Here is a 22,263-nt window from a genome sequence, read left to right on the forward strand (position 1 = left end):
AAGGGAAGGGGTAATTGTAGATCCCCAAAAGATCGAATCAGTGAAGAACTGGGTTTGGCCTAGCTCTGTGATGGAAGTTAGGAGTTTCGTGGGACTCACCAGCTACTATCGAAGGTTTGTGAAAAAATTTGCTTCTATCGCCACGCATTTAACAAGGCTGACCCAAAAGGAAGTGCCTTTCCATTGGACTAACAAATGTGAAGAGAGCTTTCAAAACCTCAAGACTCTTCTGGCCACAACACATATTCTGGCACTGCCGGTGGAAGGTAAATATTTCATTGTTTAATGTGATGCTTCACATTCGGGTCTAGGTGTTTCATTGATGTAGGACAAGAATGTCATAACTTATGCATCGCGGCAGCTAAACGTGCATGAGATAAACTACCCGACGCATGATTTGGAGTTGGCAGCGGTAGTGTTTGCCCTTAAGATCTAGCGGCATTACCTTTATGGTGTAGAGTGTGAGGTGTTTACTGAGCATTATAGTCTACAACATGTATTCACTCAGAAGGACCTGAATCTGAGACAACAAAGGTGGATAAAGTTACTCAAGGATTATGATGTTACCATCAAGTATCATCCGGGTAAGGCTAACGAGGTGGCAGACGCATTAAGCTAGAAAGTGGTGAGTATGGGTAGTCTAGCTTGCTTTGGTGTGTCCAAGCAACCTTTGGCCAAGGAGATTCAAGCCTTGGAGTCTAAGTTCATGCAGTTGGGCATCTTAGACAAGGGTGGGGTGTTATCCAGCATTGAGGTTAGGCTCACATTCATTAAGGAGATCACGGCCAAACAGTTTGAGGATGAGAATTTGAATGAGCTCAGAAAGAAGACAGTGTCTGGCAAGGCACAAGATGCGACTCTTGACGCGGGTGGTGTGCTCAATTTTAAGGGAAGAATTTGTGTTCCTCGAATGGATGACTTGATTCAGAAGATGTTGAAAGAATCCCATGGTACGCGGTATTCCATTCATCCGGGTGTGACCAAGATACCGACACTTGAAGCGATTTTATTGGTGGCATGACATGAAGAAAGACATAGCTGAGTTTGTGGTTAAGTGCCAAAATTGTTAGTAAGTAAAGTATGAGCATCAAAGGCCTGCAGGTTTGCTTCAGTAAATGGCAATCCCTGAATAGAAGTACGAGATGATAGCTATGGATTTTATGGTTGGTCTCTCCAAGACCTTAGAAAAGTTTGATTCCATTTGGGTAGTGGTTGACAGATTGACTAAGTCAGCCCACTTCATTCCAGTCAGAATAGACTATAATGCTCAGCAGTTGGCTAAGGTTTTTGTGAAAGAGATAGTGAGGTTGCATGGGGTGCCCCTTTCTATCATCTCAGGCCGTGGTACGTAGTTCACATCCAAGTTTTAGAGAAAATTGCATGAGGAGTTAGGCATTCAACTCACTTTTAGCACAGCTTTCCATCCACAGACGGATGTGCAGTCAAAGAGAATGATTCAAGCGTTAGAGGACATGTTGAGGGCATATGTGATTGACTTTGGAGGGCATTGGGATAAGTTCCTACCTTTGTGTGAGTTCTCCTATAACAACAGTTACCACTCCAATATTGACATGGCACTCTTCGAGGCACTTTATGGGAGGGGATGTAGATCACCCATAGGGTGGTTTGAGGCTGGAGATGTTAAACCCTTAGGGTTGAATTGGTGAAGATGCTCAGGATAAGGTGAGAAGTATCCAAGCTAAGCTTTTAGCAGCCCAGAGTCGACAGAAAAAATATGCAGACCACAAGGTAAGGGATATGAAATTTTAGGCTAGTGAATAAGTTCTTCTAAAAGTGTCACCCATGAAAGGGGTGATGAGATTCAGCAAGAAGGGCAAGCTTAGTCCTCACTACATCAGGCCATTGGAGATACTTGACTGTGTAGGGCCAGTGGCTTATAGGTTGGCTTTACCGCCTAGCCTATCTGGGGTCCATCTAGTGTTACATGTGTCCATGTTGAAGAAGTATCATGGTGACAGAGATTACATCATAAAGTGGGACTCGGTTCTATTAGACAAAGACCTTCAGTATGAGGAGGAGTCGGTTGCAATTCTTGATCACGATGTCCAGAAGCTGAGGACCAAGGATATAGAGTTTGTGAAATTTCAATAGAAGCATCGTCTAGTTGAGGAAGCTACTTGGGAAATTGAGAAGGACATGTGAGACAAGTATCCCCAATTATTCAACGATTTAGGTACTACTCTACTCTTACCTTAGCCAGTTTTTCCTAATTTATCACTCGAGGATGAGTAATGGGTAAATTAGTATCTATTGTAACGACCTACTTTTGTCGTTATGGAAAAGACAATGGGGAAAGAATTTGGGCTAGAAAACTTTTGAGTAGTGACTTGGAAATTTCTAGCCTAGGCCAGACTTGGATGAAATCCGAGTCAGGTGAGGTCTAGGGAAATATGGTAATGAATGGGAGGTTTAATTATAAATTTGATCACATGAATGGATAGCCAAGATGTTAAGGAGCCTGTACGACTTTACAAAATCGAATTCGGGCGAATAGAACTCCCGAAACTAACCTTGGCTTGAAAGGGTAGTTTTAGAACATCGTGGGTTGAAGGTGTGTTGTGAAATGAGAGCTTGAAACTCAAACTCCGATCTTCTAGCTTCGTGCAAGCGGCCAGGGCGGGATTGATCCCACCAGGGTGGGGCCACTGTGGTGGGATAGGGTCCGCCGTGGCAGGCCAGTCGCGAACTTAAGTCGGGAAAAATCCCAAAATCATTATTTTCTGCAAAACTTCATTCTTGAGATCTAGGAGATGACCCATGGCGATTCTTGACAGTTTTCCATGACTTCTAGTGCTAAAGGTAAGGGAATTAGTCCCTTAATCCATATTTTGATTCCTAGGACTTAGAATCTTGGGTAATTATCGTTGTGAAAGGGTGTTTGGCCTGAAGTTGATGGTGGGAAAAGCCCTAGTTAAATACTAGGGTCTTGGGTTTTCCCTTGGATTGATAGTTTGATTATAATCCGGGTAAATTAGGCCTTGTTTATTGATCCTTGCGTTAATTACTTATGTTTAGACCAAGAACAAGCGGAAAGAATCTGAAAAGGGAAGGCTCAAGTAACTTAGGGGGATTCAAGCTTGGTTTCGAGGAAGGTGATGGTTCGATTTCTTGTTTGTGTGATATATGCCGGATAATTGCTTCATTGTATATATTGGTGTATGTGAATCGTGAAATGTGAATCGAATCTAATGAAATGATTATGTGCGAGTAACTACATGTCATGAACTATTACTTGACCATGTGACTATATGTATTATTCATTATAGTGTGGTTGTGATTGTGATTGGGGTTGTGCTGATTGGATCGAGTGTCACGTTCCGACACATACATTGGATCGGGTGTCACGTTCCAACACATATATTGGACTGGTGTCACATTTCGACACATACATTGGATCAAGTGTCACGTTCCGACACACTAACTGTTTTGGTATGGGTTCCATGAGAGAACCACTTGATATTATTATGTTCATGTCTACCTGTCATTGATATTGGGAAATTGTATGTTGCTCCAGAAAAGCTAATTGAACTATGTATTTTGTATATGTGTGTTTACTGTGTTGTAATTTCCTGCTTGTGTTTTGCTTATTGGAGTAGCCGCATGATCCTTTTGTACTGATACTACACTTGCTCGTTCTTTGTTGAGTACAAGGCATCTTCAGGTGGCTACTGACAGACCTCAGTTAGGAGATCACTGATCGAGATCGGATTCAAGGGTGAGCCAGTTCTTCCAGGCTGCCATGGGTCCTCTATTGTTTAGTCCTTTCTTATCGGACTCAGACACTATAGTTAGATTTATTCGTATGTTTAGTTTCGGGGTTGCACCCCCTTTCCTTTGACTTGTTAATTGGTAGAGTTTTGGTACAATGAGATTCAGGTTCTAGGGATTGACTTCCGCAATAGCTTGTTTAATTGTTTATTTAAAACCTTTGGAGTTTATGGGAACTCCATTTCTATCCATCATTTAAACATGCTTCCGTATCATTAAATGTTTAGTTTTCATTAAGTTGCTTAGTTGGGTTGTAGTAATGGTTCTCTCACCGGAGGGTTAGTGTGGGTGTCAATCACGGTGGGATGGGTGGTGACAAGTTTTATCTTATGTTCCTTCTACCAATCAAACATAACAAAGTCAAACTAGCATTACATGAAAGATGAAAAATATATTTATTTTGTTTTTATCTTATGTTCCTTCTACCAAATAAACTTAACAAAGTCAAACTAGAATTACTTGAAAAAGGAAAAATTTAATTATGTAATTTTGCCTTTGACTAATATGATGGAATCAAGTAATAATTTAAATATATCTTGCAAAACTAATATTTTAAAGGTAATAAATTACTCAACTTGAGAATTAAGCATCCCGCAATCAAATAGAGGCAAAATAATTTAAAGTTTATGAGTTTTGATTGCGTCCAAAATTGTTACGACCCAAAACATGGGCGTGATCACACTTGTCTATTCCACCAAGACAAGTCAACTTCAACTCAACGAAACAAAAGAAATGTGAAAAGATAAAGCAAGAACAAGATAAAAATGGAAAACTTATTCATTCTATTAACACCAAAAAAACCCGAGTCTCACGTGTAGAAGCAACTTATACATAAAGTGCGGAATTAAGAGATAAGTACAAGTTTCAGTCTTTGTTTTTCAAATAGAACAAAGCATAAAGAAAAGGGAAAAAGGGGTCTGGCAGGATGACAGACAGCTATCTCTCAATACTCCTTTGATAAGCCTCGAAAAGTAGGTGAAGAAGGATGATCACAAAATACCCGGCTCGGAACCTACATAAGTGTAGTAGTAAGGAGTGAGTACCAACACCACGGTACCCAATAAGCAACCAAATAAAGGAAGCAACCTAGCTAGAAAACGAATACTCCTATCATCCCAACCAAACCTCCTCAAACTACAACCTGCATAGAAATCTACATGACCTAAAAGTTCTATAATAAACAACTCACGAAGCTCAATATTCACATTACAATAGTCACAATTCAACACGCATCAATTAAGTGAATCTCAATGTCAAGTAGATCAATCACATGCAGCAGGTGCATCTCACAATTAACAAGTAAGTCACACATAAGCATTAAAATGCATCAAATCACAATACTCAATCTCTCATCAGAACCATTTTCCATTAGGCACAATATCACTAACTGCAACCATTTCCTATCGAATTTAAATCAAATCGGTAGCGAGAACCATTTCCCATCGAATTTATATCAAATCACTAGTTGGAACCATTTTCCAGTGGCTTTATATCACTTCACTAGTGGGGAATGACCTCGGCATCACAAACACTTGCATGACTTCGGCATCATAGAACTTTCCAACAATGACCTCGGTATCATATACACTTGCCAAAAATGACCTCAGCATCATATCACTTGCCGACACCGACCTCGGCATTATAAAACTTGGCAACAATGATCTCGACATCATAAGCACTTGCTGGAAATGACCTCGACATCATAACAATTGCCGGCAATGACCTCGTCATCATAAACACTAACCGACAATGACCATGAAATCTTAAACACCTATAAAAAAAGACAATGACATCATAACACTTACATGTCTCATCATAGTGTTGAACAATCAATGCACACAAGCAATATCACATCTCCCGAAAGAGACAACAATTCATGCAATTGAAGTCTACATTCATGCATTCAAGAAATTCACCAATAAGTCAAGTAAGGGCCATCACAAGGCAATTCACAAGCATTATAATCAAGACAAAATCTTTCATTTAACCCATTTTTATTCATTAAGATTAATCAAGTGGAAAAATGAATCACTCACCTCATTTCCGTTACTCCCAACACAAAAACAATGAAGAGAATATAGGAATTCTACTAGATTACAATGTTTAGGAGATCACTTCCCTTAAATCAATCAATAAATTACTCTAAGAGTTGAGTCATCCCATTTCGACCAATGTCCTAATCCACACAATCTAAAATAATCAAGTATTCATAACAAATTTTCACAAACAACAATTCCCATATCAGTTATCACATCTCGCACTCATTCGAAAATGACCTCACACTCATCAAACCACTGGAAGCTCACACTCTATCGAGCCAATCTTATCAAATGAGATGGAGTAGTGGAAAAGTTCTATCTAAATCATTTGTAATAGCTCGAAAGTCCCACAAAACTCCAGATCTCAGTAATAGACGTAGGTCTGGACCAACCTCTCGCTGCCTCAATCTTGGATCTGAATACCCTCCTTAGACACTACATTTCCCAAAAATATCATAGAATCAAGCGAAAACTCGCACTTTGAGAACTTGGCATAAAGCTTTTCTCCCCTCAACCTTTGGAGTATAATCCTAAAATGTCGATCGTGATCTTCCTCATTCTTGGAGTACACCAAGACGTTATCGATGGACACTATCAAAAAATAATCCAGATAAGGTTGGAACACCCTGTTCATCAACTACATCAATGCTCCAGGGGTTTTAGTCAAACCTAAAGCCATCACAAGAAATTCACAGTACCCATATTAGGTCATGAAAGTTGTCTTAGGGATATCTGAAGCCCTAATCATCAGCTGATGATACCCTGACCTCAAATCAATTTTATAAAATAGAGATTCCCTAAAGTTGATCAAACAAGTCATCAATACGCAATACGAGGAAGAGGATGCTTGTTCTTCACTTCAACTTGGTTCAACTATTGATAATAAATACATATCCTCATGGTTCGATCCTTCCTCCTTACAAACAATATAGGAGCACGCCACCGAGAAACACTAGGGTGAATGAACCCCTATCTCAATAGATTCTGTAACTGATTCTTCAATTCCTTCAACTTAGCTAGAGCTATACGATCAGGAGAAATAGAGATGGGCTTGGTGCCGAGCTCTAAGTCAATAGAAAAATTAATATCCATGTCTGGAGGAACATGTGGAAGGTCAGTAAGAAATATAATCCCTTATGAAAGCCAAATTGGACAAAAAATCTGTACCAACCAATATTTGAGCTTAATGAAGTAGATAACTATGGTAGGGTAAGAACCACTAGAACCCATCCACTCAACTTTCGGGAAAATAGGTATCGCTAAGGTCACAATTCTAGTATACCAATCAAGAATAGCATGATGCGGAGAGAGCCAATCCATAGTAAAGGTAATGTCAAATCTACCATCCCTAGAATGATCAGGTCTACCCAAATATCATACTCGACAAAATAAACAATAAAGGAATGATATACTCAATACATCATTAAGGATTCACCCACTGGTGTAAAAACATAAACAAAAATATGCATTCAACAAAGACATATATAAAAACCCAACAACAAAATAGGTAGACACAAACGAGAGAGTAGATCCCGGATCAAACAATAGAGACGTTGGTCGATGGCAAACTGGGATGAAACCTATGATCATAGCATCAGAAGTTTCGACCTCAGGCCTTCGTGTGAAAGCATAAAATAGGCCTTCTCGGCCACCTGCAGTCTGAGTAGAACCTCTACTTCTACCATGTGGAGTTGGAGGACCCCTACTAAGAGTCTAGCCACCTCTACCAGACTGATCGGTTCCTAGATCCTTGGCCAAAGGCGCTAAATCTCTAATTAGAGTAGATGAATTAGAATGTTGGAGTACAATGTGAGTCTATAGAGGATACTTTCACATCAAATGATCTGTATCCCTAGAAGTATTAGAAGACCTCAGCACTGAGAATTACTTATGTGAGCTAGATGAACTACCCCAACAACCTCAGCCAGAACCATAAGCTCATTGGGCTAACTACCCACTCTAAGCTACTAGCAAAGATGCATTAACCTCTCACGTTCAAAAGAAGGAGCTACTAGACCAGACAAATGACCCATCTTTAGCTCCCTAAATTCCTCTTAAACCATCAACTATGTCTCTTTGGCAATGCTCACAATGGATTGGAGGGAATCCATCTCTCTTAATGCTCTAAACATGTAGGATATGATGGAGATATTCAACACTCTGAGAAAACTGCATACTCTCTCTCCCTCATCCGAAACAATAGTCATAGCGTGCCTAGAAAGCTCATAGAAATGAGCCTAATACTCGGTTAGAGACAAACTCCCTTAAGTGAAGCTCTCAAACCTCAATCGACTCTCCTCTCTCACGCTCCAAGGAATTAAACGGTCCGAGAAAGCACTAGAGAACACATCTCACTTATCAAGAGGCGATCCAACTGGTCTAAAACTCACAAAAGTCCTCCACCACTCTATGGCGCTTCCACAAAGCTGAAGTACGACAAATCTACACCATGATCATCCACCATACGCACTGACTCAAGCATCTTATGGCACAAAGTCACGAACTCATGAGCATCCTCACTGGTGCCACCCTGAAATTTGGGTGGTTTCATATTATAAAACCTCTCAAAACATTATTTATCAGGCGTTGTCAAAATAAACACGGGAGCAATCTATGCACCAACAACCAGTGTAGGAACCAGTGGTGGCTGATCCACATGATCATGATTAACCGGAGCCTAATGGTGCTGACCTGGGGTCTGAGCCCCTACCCTTGTCTAAGAATTGGGTGGTGTACCTCTTGAACTACCCTGAGAGAAGTTTTCTAAAATACCTAGCATTATTAAGAAAGTCTCATGAAACAAAGGTTCTCCAAATTCGTGAGGAACCTGGTCATCAACAACCTCAACATGTGGATCAAAATTAAACTCTCTAGCTTTGCCTCTGGCTAGTGCCGCTCCAGGGCACGACCTCTAATCGATGCTACTCTGCGAGCACGACTTCTAGTTCGGGCCCTATCTCAACCCCCTAGCAAGGGTCTCAACAACAACCTTGGGGACTACCTCCCCTCTACCACTTAAAACAGAAGCTCTGGTCCTCGGCATCTACCAAAGAAACACGCGACAACTCATCACTAGCGAAGGTAACCACAGATAAAGAGAAAGAATAAACGAAAGGAAGTTTCTTAACAGTATTCGTAGGCTCTCAAAGATAAGTACATACGTCTCCGTATCAATCCTCAAGAATTTACTTAGATTTGGCTTGTTCAGATAAGAGATCTATGAAGATGGGCTCAAATACAATTTTTCACAACCTACAAATGGACGTGATAGCAGTTGTCTATTACCACAAAGACAAGTCAGCCTCAACCCCACGAAACAAAAGAAATCCAAAAAATAAAGATAAAGCAAGAACAAGATAAAAATGGAAAACTTATTCATTTTAGTAACATCCCAAAACCTGATTTGTCACGTGTATAAGCCACTAATACATAAAGTGCGGAATTAAGAAATAAGCACATGTCTTAGCCTTTTATTTCTCAAATAGAACAAAGCATAAAGAAAACGAAAAAGAGGGTGTGGCGGGATGACAAGCAGCTATCTCTCAATAATCTTTTGACAAGCCTCAAAAAGTAGTAGAAAAAGGACGATCATACAGTACCTGGCTCGGAACCTACACAAGTGTATAAGGAAAGAGTGAGTACCAACAACACGGTACCCAGAAAGTACCCTAATAAACGAAGAAACCTAGCTAGAAATTGAATACTCCTTTAATGCCAACCAAACCTCCTCAAACTACATCCTGCATAGAAATTAGCCAAACCTAACAGTTCTATAATAAACAAATCACAAAACTCAATGGTCACAATTCAACACGCATCAAGTAAGTCAATCTTAATGTCAAGTAGATCAATCACACGTAACAAGTGCATCAATCACAATTACCAAGTAAGTCACACATAAGCATAAAAATGCATTAAATCACATTACTAAATCTCTCACTGGAACCATTTCCCATCGACATAATATCACTAACCAAAACAATTTCTTATCGTCTTTATATCAAATCACTAGCCGGAACCATTTCCCATTGTCTTTATACCAAATCACTAGCAAGAACCATTTCCCACTATCAAACTCAAAATTTGCCAAAGTCTCAAATTTTTACACAATGTTTGGAACAAACTTCCAAAGCTCAATCAAGAATAACTCATGCCAAAAGTCAAGTGAGGAAAATGTTTAATTTCACGAAAATACCAAAAATGACCAATTGGATCATTACATTATCCACCACTAAAAATCATGTTCATCCTCGAACATAAAGTTAAAGAAAGTACCTGAAGTCTCGAAGAGATGAGGATATTTGGCACGCAAATTAGACTTTGTCTCCCAAGTCGCCTCACCAACTAAACGGTGCTTCCACTACACCTCACTGAAGCAATCTGCTTGATCCTAAGCTTTTAAACCTACCTATAAAAAATGGATATAGGCTCTTCCTCAGAAGATAAGTCTGGACCCAACTAAACTGTATCAAGAGAAGACACATAGGACTCATCCGACACGTACTTCTGAAGCATAGAGACATGAAACAGAGGATGAACAACTAAGAAGTTAGGTGACAAGGCCAACGTATACGCCACCGCTCCCACTCGACTAAAAATCTTAAAGGGTTCAATGAATCTAGGGCTAAGCTTGTCTTTTTTTCCAAACCTCATCATACCCTTCATGGGTGACAATCGAAGCCAAATATGATCACCCTCTAGAAACATAAGGGCTCAGACCCTCCAGTCTGAGTAGCTCTTCTTTCAACTTTGGGTTGTCAATAGTCTATCCTGAATTATACGGACCTGCTCTATAGCATCTGTATGCAAGTTTGTATCCAGAGAGTCCATCTCGGCTGAGTCAAACCAACCAATCAGAGAACTACATTGTCTGCCATACAACTTCTCAAAAAGGGCCATCTGAATACTGGAATAAATATTATTGTTATAGGAAAACTTTGCAAAGGAAAACGTTGATCCCATCTAGAACCAAAATCTCTCACACGGGCACAGAGCATATCCTCCAACACCTGAATCATCTGCTTGAACTGGCCATTTGTCTATCAGTCTGGGATGAAATGGGTATGCTTGGTCAACCTATAAACAACAACCCAAATAGAGCCATAACCACCCATTGTGGTAGGCAAACCCACAAAAAATCTATAGTGGTTTGTTCCCACTTCCAAGTAGGAATAAGTATCCTCTGAGATAAACCTCCAAGCCGCTGGTGCTCACACTTGACCTATTGGAAAATCAAACACCTAGAAACAAAGTCTGTAATATCCTTCTTCATGCCACACCATTAATAATGTTGGCTCAAATCATGATAAATCTTCACTGCTCCTAGATGAATAGAATATCAAAAACAATAGGCCTCCTCAAGAATCAATCTAGGCAACTCGCTCGTCTTGGGCACACAAATCCTGCCTTCAATCCTCAAAACACCATCCGGATCAAGGACAGCCTCATAGGCTTCCCCTCTCAACATTTTTTTCTCGAATGAGAGACAATTTCACATTATCAAACCAATGCTCTCCAATCATCTCAATTAAGGAAGAACGGGCTTCAATCAAACCATTCGTCTCCTAAGAAATATGTAATCAAACAAGATTGTTGGCTAACCTCTGAACATCTCTAGCCAATGATCTCTCCTCAATACTGATAGACGCAAGACTTCCCATACTAAAAGTCCTCTTACTAAAATCATCAACCACTACATTGGCTATCCAAGATGATAAAAGATAGTGATATCGTAGTCCTTCAGTAGCTCCAACCATTTATGCTGCCTTAAGTTTAGATCCCTCTAATTGAAGATATATTGAACACTTAGATGGTCAGTGAAGACCTCACAATGAACCCCATAAAGATAATGTTGTCATAACTTAAGCATAAATACCACAGCTGTTAATTCAAGATCATAGGTATGGTAGTTGTTCTCATTGGTCTTCAACTATCTATAATATACTAAAGGCTCATGTGATCAGTATAGATCTTTAAACTAACAACGTACCGATAGTGCCTTCAGCTCTTAAGTGCAAAATGTGTTGCCGCCAACTCCAAGTCACAAGTGGGGTAGTTGCGCTCATCTAGCCTAAGCTGCCTCAATGCATAAGCAATAACCTATCCCCGCTGCATCAATATACAACCCAAACCAATGTCGGATGCATCACAATAAACTAAGAAGCCCTCGCCCTCAACTGGGTTAGAGGTGCTGCAATGGTGGAGAATCCCTCCACAAACCGCATTTAGTAGCCTACCAAATCGACCAAGTTCCAAACATCAACCACTGAAGTGGGCCTAGCCTAACAACGATTAGCCTTAATCTTCATTTGATCTACCATGATGCTATGCTTGGAGACCACGTTCCCCAAGAATGCTACAGATTCTAACCAAAACTCAAACTTTGAGAACTTGGCATAAAGACGTTGATCTCTGAAAGTCTTGAGCACAATCCTCAGATCCTGCTCATGATCACTCCTTCTCCGTGAGTATACAAGAATGTCATCTATGAACACAATTAAGAATAAATCAAGATACGATCTGAACACCCACGATCAAGTTTATGATGGCGGCAGGGGCATTAGTCAACCCAAAAGACATTACTAGGAACTCATAGTGGCCATATTTAATCCTAAATGCGGTCAAAGGGATGTCCACTACCTTAATCCTTAGCTGATGATAACCAGACCTCAAATCAATTTTTGAATACACTGTGGCACCCTGAAGCTGGTCAAATAGATAATCAATCCTAGGCATGGGGTAACGGTTCTTCACTGTCACCTTATTCAACTGCCTATAATCAATACACATGCACATCATGCCATCCTTCATCTTTACAAATAGAGCAGAAGTGCCCCAAGGAGACACACTAGGCCTGATGAATCCCTTACCCAATAGATCTTAAATTCGAACACTAAGCTCGTTGAGCTCTGTGGGAGCCATCCAATATGGTGGAAGAGAAATAGGTCGAGTAATCAGCTCAAGCTCGATAACAAAGTCAATATCATGTTCTGGGGGTAGGTCAGTAGGTTAGTAGGAAACACATCTATAAAACCACGAACGACTGGAATGGACTCATTTGAAGGGACCTCCCGACTCACATCATGTACATAGGCCAAATAAGACAAACACCCGCTAGCCACTAGCCTCTGAGCCTGAACAAAAGAGATAACTCCAACTGGTGTGCCACTAATGGAGCCCATCCACACCACCGGTGGAATAACAGGCATGGCTAAGGTAACAGTCTTAGAGAAACAATCTAAAACTGTGCAATAGAGGGATAGTCGGTCCATGCCAAGAATCACATCAAAATCAAGCATATCTAACAATATAAGGTCAGTCCAGGTGTCACGCCCCAGGATAGTAAGTAAGAAAGATTAAAACACATCATCCACTACTAAAGACTCACCCACGAGGGTCAACACACGCAATGGCACTGCCATAACCTTTCAACTTATACCCATACGAGAAGCATAATACACAGACACATAGAAATAGGTAGAGCCTAGATCAAATAAAGTTGAGGCGGGCTTATGGAATAAAAGAATTGTACATGTGATCACATCGTTTGATGCCTCAGCCTCCATCCTCGCTGAAGCTGTATAGAAATGGACATGTCTGCCTCTGCCCAGTCCATCAGACCTACCACCTGACCTGCCTCCCTGGGGACCACCCCGAATACCCTATTGTCCACTGCAATGGTTCTGACCCTGACCTCGACCTCTAGCTTGAGGTGCGGCAGATGGAGCTGGTAGAACTGATTGTGCGACTGGAGCAATTCGTCTACGCAAAGGGCAATCTCTGGCCTAGTGAACTAACACCCATAGTCAAAACAACTTGAAGATGATGTGCTCCCTCAAGAACGACCACCATAGCCTGAAGTACTAGTCTGGTACCCATGATTCTGATTATATTCAACCTCACTACAGCTATATCGGTCACCCTCTAAACTCTGCAATGAGGCCTGAATAGGCCGACTAGGCTGACCCTGCTGAAACTACGATCGAGCCCTATCATGTGAATCTCTGGGCTTGGAATGGGGCCCATTATAGCTACTATCATATCTAGTTCTCTTGTCGCTGCCTCTTTATTCCTCACAACAGAGCTTCTCAATAGTGCAGGCATGATATAAAAAACATCCTAAAAGGAGAGCCCAACTAAGATCATAGACTGAGCCTCAATCCGCATCTACAGTCTCAACCTATGAACAAGGCACTGAACCCTCTCATCCTCAGTAGGTAGAATCATTGTATCATGGCGAAAGAGCTCATAATATATCACCTCATACTCAGACATTGTCATAGAACCCTGCTCCAATCAGGAAAACAGATCATTGAGGTAATCTCTGACGCTGCGAGGATGGACCTGTCCAAGAAGGCCTAAAAAAACTCAATCCATGTGATCGGAGGAGACCCAACTAGCCTAGTCTTAATTAATGTACAATACCACTGTCTAGATAGCCCATCAAGTTGATACGTAGTGAAGTTGGTTCCTCTAGACCCCACAAGACCCAAGGTATGCAGTCGTTCACGGAAAGTAGTTAGAAACTTTTGGGAATCCTCACCCACAGCCTCAGAAAACCTCGGATGTGAAAGCATCAAGAACACTCCAAGCATCTTCTGCTCCTCTAACGGCATAGCACTAGCTGCAATCATAGGCTAGGCAACCCAGATGGTACCTAGGCCCTGGGTGCCTTTACAGATAGGCTAATCCTTCTAATTTGGTGCTGGTGCAGGTGTCGATTCTGGTGCAAGTATAGGTGTCAGTACTACCGCAAGTTTAGGTGTCGGTACTGGCACAGGTGCAGGTGCTAGTATTGCAGCTGGGGCTTGCTTCATTCCCCCAAGAGCTGTCAAAAGTTGCGCAATAGCTAGCTGAAGATCTGCTGACACAGCCAGTCCGGGTGGTGGCGGAGCTGGTCCAGGCCCCACCGGCTGCTCTAGAACATGGGCTGCTGGAGGATCCGATATTGACTCAGGACCTACTCTCTATTTGGGGGTGGTGTTGCACCCCTACCAAGGAAGGGAGGTCAACCCCTAACCCTAGCTGCCACGTATGAGTCATTCTGCGAAAAAGTGAAACAAGTGAGATTCCAAAAAACCAATAACACACACATTGCACAAAAGTGATACAAAAAGAAGGGGGTTCCTAAAAACACCTTGTTGCCTCCCAAAGATAGGACACAGACGTCTCCACACCAATTCGTAGGATTCTAGTAGATATTAGCTCTGTACAAGTAAGACTGGTGAACCTGGAGCTCTGATACTAATTTGTCACGACCCAACTTCTCGAGTCATGATGGGACCTACTAAAGCCCACCAGTAGGTAAGTCGACTCATACCCTGAACAAGAAGTAGTGAGTACAAGGGCATGACTAAACAGAAAATAATTTTAATTAGTAAGCAAATACAAAAATGGGAAGTGAACCGAAAACTCTATTCAAAGGAATCCTCCCAAAACCTGAAAGTCATTAGTACAGAGCTGCCTAACAAGATAAATACAAGTCCCAAAATTAGACCACAACAAGTTGTTTCAAAGGCAAAAGAAAAGTTAACATAAGTACAGAAGCAGACAGGTTGGTCCTGGACGTCAAGTGCTCACTCTTATCTACAAGCTACAAAAGATGGTACGAACAATTACCACCACTAGTAGTTGGTACTAGGTCCTGCTTCACGAAATGATGCAGATTGTAGCATAAGTACAAAAAATAAATGTACTCAGTAGGCATCATAGGCCGATCGAGCAAGAAAGGTTAAAACAATCTAAAAAGATAGAATTTAGACAAAAATAGAGGTCAAAGCGGATATGAAAAGAAGCACATGAGCGTACCGAAAGTAATTCTAAGTATAGCTAAACTAAACTTAACATGACCCATAAGCTCAGAAGGTAAACTCATGCACAAGTTTAAATAAACCCGAATTGGCCCCCATTAGACTAAGTACATAGAATAGCTAAGTCTACAGAAAAAGAATAATCTAGATCCGAATCCAAGAACATCAGTCGAGCTCCCAGCCCAAGTAACCAAGATCCAGTCAACTCCCAGCCCAGCTAGCAAGAGTGACAATCAACCTAGCCAGTTAACTTCCAGCCCAGCTAACAAGAGTGATAAGAAACCTAGGTTGTCTAGCCAAACAATCCACTTCTAGGGGCGTTAACCGCCCTACTAGCAAGAGTACCTTGGAGGCATGTCAACTCCGTCGAGGATATCAAATATCTAGGCTACCCATCCATCTCACTCCTAGTGGCGGCAACCGCTCACCTAGCAAGACTGTCCGAAGGCGTATCAACTCTAAATAGGATCTCAAGTAGGCTCAAAGCCACCATGGATCGACGTCCACCCTCAATGATATCATAAAAGGCTCCAAGACGGTAGCACTGCAATCCCGAGAAACCAGAGAATCTCCAATAATGCATCAGAGCAATAGAAATAGGGAGAGGAGATAGAAAGGGCCAACAAGCTACATAATCACCTAAACTAAGGCTCATTCAATCAAACCCAAGTCTTCTATTCAAATTTACAAAGACCTAGTCCATCTGAAATGACGTTAGAGACATATCATAGTCACAAGGTGCATAGTTCTAAGGTAACACTAGTCTATCCTAGAATAAGGCCAAAACATGCTCCAAAAACAAGTAATCAACCAAGTAAATCACATAGCATGCTACAACACACATACAATCCTCTTTCAGTATGGTACTACCCTCGAAACAGTGGTAATCAACCCTAAATCATGGTTTCTAAGAATAAAAGCAGAAATAACTAGGTACCCACCCCCTATTCATACTATTCATCACAAATTTACACATTCTTGCTCAGTTTAATTAGAAAGGAAGTCGTAGCCTACCTGTATACTGATTACGCTTTCTCCAAATCACAAGGTCAGAGCTTTTCCCTTCTGAACGATGTAACATGATCAAAAATAGGATCTCAACGTCAATACGATCGTTTAGACACTGAAATCACCCAAAATAGAGACAAACCAATTTTTAGAGTCAAATGAGAATCGTGGGACCCGCACCAGAATTTCTGAAATTGACTCTGTCAAAAGGTCCTAAGCTATATCTTGAACTTGTGTCCCAAAATAGGACATAATTCATGCCCAAAACAACAGAAACAACAAAACACCACAAAAACAAAAATAAAAGGAAAAGGGGCAGCAACTATTACACCAAAATTACCTCGAACGAAATGTCACCGACACAATCCAATCACTCCACCATGTAGCCCCGACAATTAAGATCATGTGGGACTTCGAATCACCAAAATTCAAGCTCGAATGAGGTAGAAATCGCCTTGTATTGAGGGTGAAAGTTGAAGTTTCTGGGTATAAATACCTGAAACTGGTCGCTAAAAGGCTGATATTTGTTCGCTAAAAGTTTGCACCATATATCAATTGATTTGCTCAAACTCTAAATTCTCCGATGGGATGTCCGGGATTTGTTTAAAACATCGTGCGCACAAACAAAATATGCTACCCTATCGAATTCAGCATTCCTGACTCAACGGAACAATCAAAACTTCCATTCGAGGTTATTTTTGATAAAAATTGGGTCCCACACCCAATTTCCATTTTAAGCTAAAAACCACAAGAAGACTGAAAATGAGATTGTAAGCCTAAGGAACCACAAGAAAGGTTGTTCTAGACCAAGCTCGACATTTCGGATCTAACCGCGCTAACGGAATTCTCATTCGAGCATGTTTACCAAGAATGTTGACCAAAGTCAACCCTTAGCTTAAGCTTCAAAGTTAAAATGCCTAACGGCACAAACCAACTATGCCCCTAGCCTAAAATGGCCCTTTTGAGGCTGATGAAACTGTTAGAATTGCATTTTGAGGCCGTCTTCCTGAACTTCTGATAAAAATGACCGTTCAAGATTCAAAAGCTCTCAAAACACTAAAACTCGCATAAAAACTAGACGAACGACCAAGTGACCGAACTGTCAGTCCCATCAAGTCATACATGACTTGGAGTCGTTACAAGAAAGATCTAAATGATGAACATGAGGCATAAACATAAAAATGACCTGGAGGTCGTTACACTGAATTTTTTGGAGATTCGAATTAAGAATGAAAATTGATTTTTGGAGAATTTTTTATTTAAAAAAAAAGAAAAAGTAGAGAGATGCGGGAAGGATGAGAGAGAGAGGGGGGTTGAGGGGGAGTGAAATTTGACTTCATTTTAGGAGGTTAAGTATAAACATGAGATTTACTGTTAAAAAAAACATACAGTGGTTCATTGTAATTCTTAAAACTACAATTGTATTCCATAAATAAGTAGCACATGTATGCTTTGTTGTGTAATTTTTTCATATAAAAATTGTGCCAAAATTTTAGAGATATATATATCAATGTATATCTCTTATAATATTGTAGATATATCCCATCTGATTCTTTCTTTTTCCTTTTAGGCAATTAAATTATCCCTATTTGAATCTTCAAAACTTTAGACCAAGTCTTTAATTTGCTTCTAAATCCGATAAATGATAAAGGATAAAGCTAGGAAAAGCATAATACAGGGCCTACTTTGTCTTTCACTTTGAACTTCTTTCAAGAGAGTACCATCCTTATTTTGATAACTTGCCAGCCTTAATTCTCCTTTCTAAAATGGATTTAAGTTTAATATGTAACTTAAAGTATATATGAGTTTAAGTTCTATGTATTAGAGATGTAAAAGAGAAATTTACTTCTTATAATAAATTACTATAAAATATGATAAGCATTAATTGACAATTCAGTACAAAGTTAAGTAACTTGCTATTTCATTCACCAAATTTTAAATATTTATATTGTTGATATATATCTTAAATACTAAAGAAATTGCTTCTTGCCAACATCAAATGAATTAGAGTTCATCTCAGTTTTTTATACTATCAGTATAATTTAACTGATTATAGCATGTTATTCTAAATTATAATTACAAGTATTTTTGCACCAAACTTAGTTCTTTCAAGATTTGGATTGCCATGCTAGAAAATAGAGAATCTCTCTTCTTGATTTTAGAACAAAGTTTGAATGGACAAAAGGCCAAAAAAGTTGTCACAAAAACAAAGAATCTTATGAAAAGGACTAACACATAGAGGCAATCCCTACCTTTTCCCTTTGCATTTTTAACACTTTTTAATGGTGGATTTGCTTTTGTTTCAGAACACATGCCATTTCATAAGCAAAACAACCAATAATTAGAGAATAAAACTACCTTTGTTTCACAAGCCAAAGCTTCTACTATACTCCCTGAAAAATTATCCTTTTTTTCTTCTAAATTTAAAAATAATTTAACTTAACTATCTATTTTACACTTAATGACAATTTATTGTAGTCACACACAAATATAATGTTATAACATATTTAAGATTCTAAATTTAAAAAAAAATTAGACATTAAATGTAATTACTATGACAGATTAAATTATAAATTTCAAAGTACTATGTTTTGTGTAAGCTTATTTGTAATTAAATAAGTTCACTAAAATTATATTAATTCATGTTTACTAGGACATAAATCAATGCATAAAAAAGCTTATAGTTTGTTCTTCTTTTTAATTTCCTCCACACTATGCAAAAGTTATGTCTGTCCATCTTTCCCACCAAAACATTAGATACATATTAACAGCAAAAGTAATTTTGATCGAAACCTATACATAAATCTACAATATATGATATGACATATATAAAAAGAAATAACACATAAATTTTGAATTTTGAATTTATTCGTAATCATATACTAACACCATATAATATTTTTGTCCCTTGGTTTTTTTTTTTTGGGGTGGGGGTGGGGGGAGATATTTATTTGGGATTCTCTACCCAATATAATGACTGATCTCTTCTTCTTTTTTTTTATAAGAATTTCCTTGTGTTAGACAAATTCATTATTAATATCTTTCCATTCCACCTCCAAAGATTCTAAACTTTTGCAGTAAAAATAACTAACAAATTAAATTAAGCTGGGGTTTAATCTGAAATTTCATCTCTCACAATATATATTGACAATCCCATTTTCAATAAATTACATATACAAGATAGGAAATTTAATTTTATTTATTTATTTATTCATGGCTTGCCAAATTCTCCTTTTGAAACTTGACCATGTGGTTGATGAGAATTTCCCGCTCTTCTGTTATAGAGAAACATAAAAATAAGTTAATTAGACTACAGTGAACGAAGTAATTAATTGAAATATATAATTAAGTTAATTAAAATATATACTATTTGATTTGAAAATTTTAAATGAAATGAACACACAATTAAAAGAGAGTTTGCGTACAAGTCTCACTACCACCAGTACAATATCATTTTTTTTTAAAATCATTGTGTGCTTAATCCATTAAGAAAAAATCAGGCTCTCATATAAAAGTACATCTTGAAAATAAAATGTAGTAGATAAAAATATAATATTATTTGATTTTTTTAATTATTTAAATTTTTAAATGAGATAGTTATCACCATTAAATAAATGCACATAGAAAGTGGACCTTTTCTTTTCTTTTAATATTAGAATATTTAATATAAAAAAATAAATTCAAGGAATACATGTAACTAGGAGAAGGAAAAGAAAGAAGAAAGAATCAAAGCTAGTACAAAGGAATAAGAGAGAAAAGTTATACCTTGAAATATAAAATTGTTTAATTAAATTGGCTCACGTCCATTTTAATTTGTTGAGACAATCATTAGGTGTTAAAGAGTATTTTGTTGACATAATTACCTTCATGAATATAGTCATTTAAGAAAATGATAAGAATAATTTAGTTAAATATAATTTATAATTGATAGAATTAAATATTTTTCTCAATGAATAAGCCAAAACATTAAATTATGGAATAGAGAATAATCGGGAGGAACGTAACAAAACATGATCACTACTAGAATAAGCTGATTTTCCACAGACGCCCACGTGAGAATGACAACAGTAGCATGATGAAAGTTCAATAATAATAATTTTCGATGGGAATATTTTTCACCAATTTCATCGGATACACGTGTTTCTAGAAGTGAAAAATTACAACAACAAAAAAAAAATTAAATTAAATTAAAGGCATATATAATTAAAACATTGTTATACCTGTTATGGATAGGGTCAGGGCCATTAGGAACTCTTCTTTTAATACTCATGAAGTTGAGTTTCATCTTTGAATGAATAATATTTGGCCTTTGCTTCTTCAACATCTTTGTTCCTCTATTCTCCAAGACACTAACCAACAATAACCAAACAACTCCTAACAATACAATTGAGCCCCATAACCTCTTGTACATCCTAATTCTATCACTACTACTATCCATATGTATATATTTAAAATTTCTATTAGGGTAAGAAGAAGAAGAAAAAGAAAACACAAAAGTATAGAGTTTTTACTATGGATTTATTTTTATTTTATTTTACGAGAAGACATAGAAAGTGAGAAATTTGAAGGAATTAGGCAAAAGTAGAGAGTATTAGATTTACCACATGGGCTATGGGTGATTGGTTTTTCTTTATAGGTTGGAGTGAAGTGATTCTCCTACTTTAATTTCTTGAAGCTAGAGAGAGATGAGGTGGTGGCATGGAGGGAACACGTTCACAAATCAAAGATTTGAAGTTCATGAATTTTTTATATTTCCCAGACAAACCCGAGCTTACAATTAAAATTATTTAATTCTGATATATCCCTATCATATGTTGTACATCAAATATTTATGTTGTCTTACGTCTATACTAGTACTAACTGATAACATAGAGGTAACACCGTAAAGGGTAAATTCTGAATTCAATTGCTTTAATTTGGCTCGTACTATTTCTACATGTTACAAGAAAAATATTAGTAATGAGTATGAATAATTGACCTCAATTTCAGTAAATCAAATGAATTGTGATAGAATTTTAAATTCGGACTAATCCAACTATGTATTGGTACATAGGATAATCTTTCTTTTCTTTTCTTTGCTTTAATTGGTTTTGTGTATTTTCATGCACTATACGACATGACCACCAGCAGCATGCCGCCGCTACAACTTTTTACGTACGTAAAATGACAAGTACTTAATTATGCCACAAACTATATATTACAAGCATCAAAATTCATTGTAAATAACTATAGTTCTTTCTTATAGGAGGGGAAAAGTGGTATTTATTAAGTTTCTTTCTTTGTGGGGTGGGGATAAAAGCAATGAAAAATTCAAAGTTTTCGTTAAAGAGATTCTAAATATAACTAGGCATATGAGAAGTTAAAAAATTTCAATATCTAGTATATATAGATAAAACACAATTTATAACTATTGTACTTATTTAGAAACTACCCAAAAAGAATAAATATAACCCTCAACTATTGTAAATTTTTTATATTTTTTAGGACATTGATATCCTTATCGTCTAACTTTTTTAATGTATATACCCTTTGAATTAACGAACGGACACGTGCCTCAATCTTAAAAGTCTATTCAAAATTTATTTAATTTTAATCCAAAATTAAAAGACCCACCCCCA

The 22,263-nt window shown here is 38.3% G+C and overlaps 2 protein-coding genes and 1 long non-coding RNA gene across 3 annotated transcripts; all 3 read right to left on the minus strand.

The window, feature by feature from the left end:
- Nucleotides 1-12,109: 12,109 nt before the first annotated feature.
- LOC107063063 (RNA-directed DNA polymerase homolog) lies at nucleotides 12,110-12,638 on the minus strand. Its single transcript, XM_015314476.1, has 2 exons — nucleotides 12,356-12,638; nucleotides 12,110-12,312 (listed from the first exon to the last, which is right to left on the minus strand). Exons 1-2 carry the CDS (start codon nucleotides 12,636-12,638, stop codon nucleotides 12,110-12,112), a joined length of 486 nt encoding a protein of 161 aa, XP_015169962.1.
- Nucleotides 12,639-14,521: 1,883 nt separating this feature from the next.
- LOC107063064 (cyclin-dependent kinase inhibitor 1C-like) lies at nucleotides 14,522-16,220 on the minus strand. Its single transcript, XM_015314477.1, has 3 exons — nucleotides 16,066-16,220; nucleotides 15,267-15,291; nucleotides 14,522-14,794 (listed from the first exon to the last, which is right to left on the minus strand). The coding sequence occupies exons 1-3, from the start codon at nucleotides 16,218-16,220 to the stop codon at nucleotides 14,522-14,524; spliced, it is 453 nt and encodes a 150-aa protein (XP_015169963.1).
- Nucleotides 16,221-19,756: 3,536 nt separating this feature from the next.
- Nucleotides 19,757-21,228, minus strand: LOC107063068 (uncharacterized). Its single transcript, XR_001475044.1, has 2 exons — nucleotides 20,866-21,228; nucleotides 19,757-19,920 (listed from the first exon to the last, which is right to left on the minus strand). It is a non-coding gene; the product is annotated as an uncharacterized lncRNA (long non-coding RNA).
- Between the last annotated feature and the right edge of the window lie 1,035 nt (nucleotides 21,229-22,263).

The sequence above is a fragment of the Solanum tuberosum genome, unplaced genomic scaffold, assembly GCF_000226075.1.
Source record: "Solanum tuberosum cultivar DM 1-3 516 R44 unplaced genomic scaffold, SolTub_3.0 scf00299, whole genome shotgun sequence".
Lineage (NCBI taxonomy): Eukaryota > Viridiplantae > Streptophyta > Magnoliopsida > Solanales > Solanaceae > Solanum > Solanum tuberosum.